Here is an 8224-nt window from a genome sequence, read left to right on the forward strand (position 1 = left end):
TTAAATGCTGGATGAGTAATCAGAATAGAACAATCAACCACCACAACTTCAATTGATTTGTTTTATTTGAAGGCCCATGCATGGGCCCCCAGGAAAGATCTTAACATAACACTTTAAACATACCACTAATTCAAAATCTGCATTACTTAGTAAAAATAAATTACTGAGGAATGTAACAAATAAAAACAGTCAAGGAGAGGTGCACCAGTTAAAGATGCACTTCAACAGCCCCATTGGGACTCATTTCAATGCTTGGGGTTACTGAAGAATTCCAACCCTGCTGTAAGCAAAACAAGTTAAACAGTACAAAGGATAATAATATTCATATAAGATTTAAAAAAGACAAGAGGGGAAAATGGGTGGTTTCGTTGTGAATTGTGCGCACAATCTACACCTCACCAGTTACTGTGGGAAAGGTGGAGCCATAGAGTAGGGTACCATGGATTGGGGTTGTTGGGGCTGCTGTGCCTGTGGGTTAAAGGGAAACGGCGGGCGACCCATGCCGTTTGGGGCGGCCGCCTGTGCGGCTCCAAACTGTGGAGGGGCCTGGAAGTTCTGGCCACCGAACGCACCCACCTGATTGGTGGCGCCGAAGCTAGCCTGTCCGTTGCTGCTGTAGCTGTTGCCGTAGCTACCGCCAGAGCTAGCGCCCTTGTCATAGGTGCTACCTCCGTAGCCCCCTCCGTTTTGGGTTTTTGCACCGAAGGCACTCTTTGGTCCCCCACCGAACCCCCTGTCGCTATCCTTGTCCCTGTAACTACCACCACCACCTCCACCGTAACTCCTCCCCCCAGAATACCTATCTCGTCGGTCATCCCTAAAGCCACCTCTTCCCCCCCCTCCACGACCTGGAAAACAAGACAAAAACAAGAGACAGGGCAGTGATGAGACTGGTAGCAGTGATGGGTGGCATGAAGACATTTAAACTAAAATGATAGTTGACAAATATGGCGAGAACAGGTGGGTCATCTTCGTATTTAACTTTTTAAGAACTTCTGCCCCAAAACCCTTCAAATAGATTTCTTATCTAGAAAATCTAAATGTCTGCAGATGTAACCACAGCCTTGTTCGCGTCTCATAGGAATTACCTCCTCTGGCCTCCGCCATCTGGAGGAGCTTGGGGTTGATAGCCTGGTTAGCTTCGCGGAGCACAGCTATGAGGTCACTGGCCTGTTTCATGTTGTTGGGGGTGAAGAAGGTGTAGGCGGTGCCCGTTTTTTGACTGCGGGCCGTGCGTCCAATGCGGTGGATATAGTCCTCAGAGGAGTTAGGATAGTCATAATTTATGACAAATTTCACATCCTCCACATCTGTAAAGTGTTGCAGTGTGGCAAAAAGGACGCCATACAGGATTTTGCACACCACAACAGCCAGACCAAATGACAAAGTTAGCATATAGAATGGAGAGCTAAAAGGTTCCAGTCTGGATACTTAACTGAGCTGCAAAGAACAGGGTTAACCAACACAATCCAAGAAATACATTCTACTCCATGGGAATACTACTGTGGGAAGAGAGAAACGAGATGCACACTCCATTTGCCTACCATATCAAAAAATCCTAAGGCATTCTCCCTCCCTTTTTTAACCAGGGGAGGAAAAGAACTGGATTTGAAGTCTTACCATTAAGGAGTATGCATTCACTAGTCCTTTCCCAATGCAGCGAACTCCCCCACAAATTGTCAAGTGACATCCAGGAGCTTCTACGCAGTAGGGCCGCTATGTGCACTGTTGCCTCCTCGTGTGCCAATATAGGACCTTTCAGTTGGTATGGGTTCTGAAGGTCCTTTTTCCCAGTACACACTCATGAGAAGCTTGCTAATAAAGGCCTCACTGCACGTCTTGCCAAGACCGAATAGACCAAGTACTAATTTGAGGGCGGACCCAAAAAAGAAAAATGAAAAAGGCCCAAGTATTGACCCCTGTGGTGCCCCTCAGAGAGCAGAGCACCCCGCCCCCATCAGTCTCGTCTAGGCAAGATCTTCCCAGAAGCCAGTGTTCATTCACTTGAGAAAATGTCTCTCGTTGGCAGGTCTCGACATGACTTTAAAAAGCAGGCGAGGGAGGAACTTTGGTTTTTGAAGCTCTTCTATTTGTCACTTTCTCTAGATGTTCCCATAGCCCCTTAAACACATGTGCCAGTTTCTCATCAATTTCAATTCGACAACAGTAAGTTGAAAACTGCTCTCTCCATTTCAAGAAAACCAGTGCTTTGAGTGAGGGAGAAAAAAAATACAGCAATGGAAAGCTGTGACATTTGCAAAACACCCATGCTTTTTGGGGGGGGGGGGGCAAGCTCCGCAACTAACAGAATCGCTCCAAATCTCAAACAGTGACTTGCAATACAGTGCCCTCTACCAAACGCATGCAAGGCAAATGGTCACATCAAGCGTTTGTTTTTGTGTGTGTAACGTTTGAGTTGGAAACGTCTCGACGAAGGCAAAATCCATGGACAGAGAACAAATAATGTCAAGTATAAAAATAAAAAAAAGATATCAGAAACAAGGCTTAGCCACACTGCCTTTTGACTTGAGGATTACTGGCACACAGAGCTTTCACCTCTCTAGGCCCACTGGGTGGCAGCCAGTGGGGCAACTTCATTTCCAATATGTCCTCCTTCCCCCTCGAGGCCTGGGACTTGTCATGCCTAGGCCCTGCCACAAAGACTGCACCTTTAGGTGAGAAACTCAGAAAATGCATAGAAGTTAAAGAAAGCCAAAACCACGTTTAAAAAAAAAAAAAGGATAAATATTGAGGAAAACAACCAGACGGTTTAACCAAAGCCATACTGACCTAGACCGCGGGATGCCACGTCGGTGGCGATGAGGATGGGGGCCTTGCCGTATTTGAACTCTGTGGAAAGAGACTTCAGTTAAAACGAGTCCATAACATTGTAGCGACAAAAAAATATAAAAAAATACTGTTTTTATTTATTTCAGGCATACCATTGAGAACCCAGTCCCTCTCCTGCTGGCTCTTGTCTCCGTGGATACCCATTGCTGGCCAGCTGTAGCAGACAAACATGGACATCAGAGGCATGACTCATTACAAGGAGAATGATGTCCCAGTTAAATGAGACACTATTGTGATGACCCTTACCCATCTCGTCTCATCCTCCTGGTGAGCTCATCGCAGCGTCTCTTGGTCTCGGTAAATATGATGGTCTTGTTCTCCTTCTCGCTCATGATCTCTTCCAGCAGCCGGAGGAGTCTTAGGTGTAAAGACAAGAGACCGGGTTCAAATTGGCATGACTCACACTTTAACCTGGACAAATTAATGACCAATTGAAGAGTTCTTCCGTTTGAATTCCTTCAATTATGAAGCAGTGTAAATGTGACGTTTGGCTTTGCGGAGGAGGAATGTGTCACTCACTTGTCATCCTTCTCTCCGTCGTTGCACACGTCCACTATCTGCAGGATGTTGTGGTTGGCGCTGAGCTGCAGAGCACCCACGTTGATCTGGACATACTGCTTCAGGAAGTCCTCAGCCAGCTGACGCACCTCCTTGGGCCAGGTGGCACTCCACATGAGGGTCTGACGATCCGGCTGAGAGAAGAACAGAGAAAACAGATTACTTGGCATTTCATCAAATCCTTCAAGCAGTCTAATGGCTGAGCCTACAGGAAAACCGAATCAAATTTTATTTGTCACATACGCCGTATACAACAGGTGTAGATTTTACCGTGAAATGCTCACTTACAAGCACTTAACCAACAATGCAGTTCAAGAAATAGAGTTAAGAAAATATTTAATAAAGAAGCTAAAGTAAAACATTTATAAAAAGTAACAATAAAATAAACAATACTAAGGCTATATACAGGGGGTATCGGTACCGAGTCAATGTGCAGGGGTACTGGTTAGTCAAGGTATGCAGACTCTGCACTGATTTGTCAAAGTCCAATGGGAATTCTGCCAATTGAAATGAGTTGCAAGTATTGGGTAAGTCTGCAAATCATTGCGGGAATGAGCCTTTATACTGAAGAACTCGCGCCAAAGGAATTGCGTTGAGTCAAAGCCACATACTCTAATTTGGTCCACAATTTTGCGGATTTGGGGCTCAAAGCCCATGTCCAGCATACGGTCAGCCTCGTCCAGCACAAGGTAGGTACACCTGCGAAGGTTGGTCTTCCCAGCCTCCAGGAAGTCAATGAGACGCCCTGGGGTGGCAATACAGATCTCAACACCTGGGGGGGGGAACAGACAACACTCACTCAGTTGTCTGCCTCTGTCACCAAAATGATTTAATACAGAACCAACGTACTGAGAAAACAAATTATAGAAAAACAAGGTGGTGGATAGATACCTCGCTCAAGGTCCCGAATCTGGGGTCCTTTGGGGGCTCCACCATAGACGCAGACTGACTTCAGACGGGAGGCCCTGCCATACTCAGCGGCAACCTGCTGCACCTGCTGGGCCAGCTCACGGGTCGGGGCCAGCACCAAACACTGAGAGACAAAGATAGAGAGAAGTGTTATTCAGCTGGACTTACCCTGTAAAAACTAAGGATGTTCTCTAGTCAAGAGGCTTATGGTGTACTTACTATAGGTCCGTCTCCATGCTCCAAGAATGGCTGGTGTTGAATGTGCACGATTGCAGGCAGCAGATACTGTGAGGGGGGGGGGGGAATTGAGTTTGGTTCATCTGCACAAATATGTACCAGAAAGAAGCTACCAAGAGTAGTTTTAAATCAATGTACTTACAGCGAGGGTTTTACCGGAGCCTGTCTGGGCGATGCCCACCATGTCTTTCCCACTGAGGGCCAGAGGCCAGCCCTGAGCCTGGATAGGAGTTGGCTCAGCCCATCCTTGTTTGGCAATCACATCCATCACATAATCTGAAAAATACAAAGTTCGATTACATATGAGATTCAATTCCACCATCTTATACGACCAGCTTGTTCTTAAGCAAAGTTGGAAGACAGGTTTTACTCACTTGGAAAATTGGCCTCATGAAACTTCATCATGGGCTTGGGGCAGTCTCTGCCTTTCACTGTTACTTCTTTACCTCTCAGGTAGTTCTCCACCTCTTGCTGCAATTAGACACATAAAAGGTTGTTAATTGGCAAAGACCATTTGAATCAAAAGGTGAAGACCACACACTCAAATCAGATGGAAAGAACTGCCTGGGTCACTTACAGGTGGTCTGCGGCACACATCCGGGTGCTCCTGGTAGAAGTTCTTCTCAAACTTTGGGAGCTCATCCATGTTCCAGTGTTTTTTACGCAGCCTTTCGCCTGGGTTGCCAAATTTCCCCTGCGGGGGTCCACCCCTACTGCCACCACCGCCGCCTCCAAAACGAGGTGCACCTCCATACCTGAAATAGTAGGGAGGGGGAACAACCTAATATTAGATGACTGAACATACAGTGGATGCTGTGTTGAGGTCAGATAGTTATGCCAACTACCTTGAGGAACTGATACCCCACATTCCCCTACGAGTTTTCATGGCTTGATGAGTACTACAACAGCTAACGTTAGCATGACATAAGTTAGGTTCCTTTAGTCCAATATTTGGCTAACGTTACTCCTTAGTGTTTATTTATGGGCAAATTGGCTCTGGAAGCCAAACACTCCATCTAAAAGTTAATTGGTTAAAGAAACAAATCCCCCTACTTTAATATCACAGTATATTTTATTTTTGCGAAATTATTTTAACTGTAAACAGTTGCAGCCATCAGTATTTTTTAGTGAGGTCTGTCTTCCGTTTACACAGGTGCCTGAGACGCAGACAGCTAATTAGTGCAGGTAGTCCACACTCGCGCTTCCGTAAACAAGCACTGTAACATGGCCGTGCGGGAACCCTTACCCAATAAATGTGTTTATCAATTTCGCCGATATGAAAGATAAGGTCCTTATGCTTCCAAACCCGTACCGCAATCGATGCATGTTAATGTTAAGACCGAGCGTCGTGGCTCTTATCTTAACACTCCCCTACAGAACGACGCCTTCATCTAATGACTTATGTGTAATGGAACTGGGAGCCACGATCAAGGGCTTGACAGTAGTGACTCGTTTGCTTACACATACAAAGATGTGGTAGGTCTTACGACATTAGTTTCTGCGTCACGTTTAAACCAGTTTAGCTGCCATTTTAATTCCGGCCGGTAGAGGAACAAAGGGAACCGGCCGGCATTTTGATTCGAAACAATTTGCTACATTTAAGATGACCTAACATTTCAGGGTTCTTACCTAACCAACATCACATACTATATTTTATGCGCCGATGTGCAAGCGTGGTGGATATCGTTATTATATCAAATATAGCATAGGCCTCTGATAATCTCCCATTGCTAACGCGCGTTATACCTAACTAGCAAATGTTAACGTTAGGTGCCAGCTAAACATTTGCCCGACTTGCTCGTTACATCAATTAGATCAGGCAAAATGTACTTTAACAATTGATTAGGGTTCAAAGAAGTCGCATTAACATTGCGCATCTAGCTAAAGCCAATGGCAGGGATAAACAAAACTTAACTAGCTAGCTACAGTACCGCGTTAAAACTAACCATCGCACCGTCTTTTCCTAGCTAACGACGTTAGCTAAACAGACATTCGCGTTACTTACCCCCTGTCTCTGCCACGATCTCTGTCGGAAAATCCGGGCATGATTAAGCAGAGTATGTAAGTAACAGACTGTATCTACGTCTATATCTCTAAACCAATCTATGATAAATACAAGTGGATAATCTACAAGTGCGACACACGAAAATAGAAATACCGGGGACACAAATGTCAATCAAACGGTGTACTAGCTCATAACACATTGGAACATATCAACGCGCCTGTGTCTGGTACTACTTTTTCTCCTTATTTGGTCACGGAAGTTAGTTGTTTGGCACAGTTTATGACGTAATTATTACCCCATTTTTACAGTAACCTTCATTACTTGAGCCAAATTAAGTACTAATGTATTCATTTATTCAACATGGACAACTTATAAATCATTTAAAAAATGAATGCAGGTAGTAGACGCAACATTGTTTTTACACAGGAACACTACGTTAGCTACAACTTCTACTCAATAGTCTACTGAAAGAAGCAACAATAACATTTCCCCCAAAATTGATGGGAATCAAATATGTACAAAAGCAAATAGTGATCACTCCCAACGTTTGCAATTAACACCTATCTTCAAATCAAATTTGACCAATGTTCATTTTAATGCAGTCAACAGATAATGGATACCAAAGACAGGCAGAAACTGCTTCTCTAATAGAAAACCCAGATCCCACTTGTTGGCGACGTTAAGGCGACTTTTGCTAGCTAAACTCATGCGCAGAAACACACGTCATCGGTTTTAACGGATTGCGCACGTGCAGGCGGTCAAATCGAAAGGCACTCCTTCCATATACAATGTTTGTTTTACGAAAATGGAAAAGTGTCAGTTTGTCGCTTTCAATCGGTTGGAGTAATAACATGTTCAACTACTTAACTACCTTCTATTGACACTGTTGACTCATCAGTAGGAAAGATTTGGCCCATTCAACAACAGAGCGATACGAACCTTGTTTCAGCAGGATGTTGTATCTATCTATACCTTATGTCATGCCTTATTGGAATGGATTTATTGGTAATATCTGTTGGAAAAAAAGTTTGGATGTTGCCACACACATACCTACTTGTTAACAAAATTAAGGAGGTTTCCTTTAAAATTATTCATAAATATTATCCTGCCAACCACTATATGAAGAAGTTTAAGGAAAACATCAATTCAAATTGCTCCTTTTGTAATGACCACCCAGAAACAGTGTTGCATCTTTTTTTGGCATTGTATACATGTAAGAAAACTGTGGCAAGACATCAGCAGATTTATAATTGAACACATTTATGAAGATTTTACACTATTGTGGAGAGATGTACTGCTTGGATTCTTTACATACGATAAAAATAAGATGAAACATTTTTATGTAATTCATTTCATTATTCTTTTGGCCAAATTTCATATACACAAATGTAAATTTACTAACAAAAAAACACATTTTCTTACCCTACAAAAAGAAATTGAACTGTATTTTAAGACTATTAAATACTCTACTAACAGAAAAGCTGTTAGAATTGTAAGTGTATGTATGTTCCTTAAGGTCCTTGTGTAATTGTAATGTGATATTGTACACCCTAGCTCGATTGTCCATTATATATCATATATATATATATACTTGTGTTCCCTTATGTACTTTCTGTATTGATTTGTTGTTAATAAAAAAAATATTTAAAAAATCAACTACTTAAG

At 43.3% G+C, this 8224-nt stretch overlaps 1 protein-coding gene across 2 annotated transcripts; it reads right to left on the reverse strand.

Moving 5' to 3' along the window:
- Window positions 1–47: 47 nt before the first annotated feature.
- LOC129839989 (probable ATP-dependent RNA helicase DDX5) lies at window positions 48–6768 on the reverse strand. 2 transcript variants are annotated; one of them, XM_055907754.1, is made up of 13 exons: window positions 6560–6768; window positions 5132–5309; window positions 4929–5025; window positions 4697–4830; window positions 4537–4602; window positions 4300–4441; window positions 4020–4180; window positions 3370–3542; window positions 3097–3207; window positions 2943–3004; window positions 2791–2850; window positions 1089–1310; window positions 48–848 (listed from the first exon to the last, which is right to left on the reverse strand). In XM_055907754.1, exons 1-13 carry the CDS (start codon window positions 6598–6600, stop codon window positions 403–405), a joined length of 1893 nt encoding a protein of 630 aa, XP_055763729.1. In that variant the 5' UTR covers window positions 6601–6768; the 3' UTR covers window positions 48–402. The 2 variants fall into 2 exon arrangements, with proteins under 2 accessions (XP_055763729.1, XP_055763728.1); XM_055907753.1 differs by lacking the exon at window positions 6560–6768 and adding an exon at window positions 5801–5941.
- Between the last annotated feature and the right edge of the window lie 1456 nt (window positions 6769–8224).

The sequence above is a fragment of the Salvelinus fontinalis genome, chromosome 40, assembly GCF_029448725.1.
Source record: "Salvelinus fontinalis isolate EN_2023a chromosome 40, ASM2944872v1, whole genome shotgun sequence".
NCBI classification, from domain to species: Eukaryota; Metazoa; Chordata; class Actinopteri; order Salmoniformes; family Salmonidae; genus Salvelinus; species Salvelinus fontinalis.

Excerpts from the sequence above, each read along its gene's own strand:
- LOC129839989 (XM_055907753.1), bottom strand. The coding sequence starts at position 5,880 with ATGCATCGATTGCGGTACGGGTTTGGAAGCATAAGGACCTTATCTTTC. Across the intron at positions 4,442-4,536 it reads AGCATGGAGACGGACCTATA|TGTTTGGTGCTGGCCCCGAC; the intron begins GTAAGTACACCA and ends TTTGTCTCTCAG. Across the intron at positions 2,851-2,942 it reads GAGGGACTGGGTTCTCAATG|AGTTCAAATACGGCAAGGCC; the intron begins GTATGCCTGAAA and ends CTCTTTCCACAG.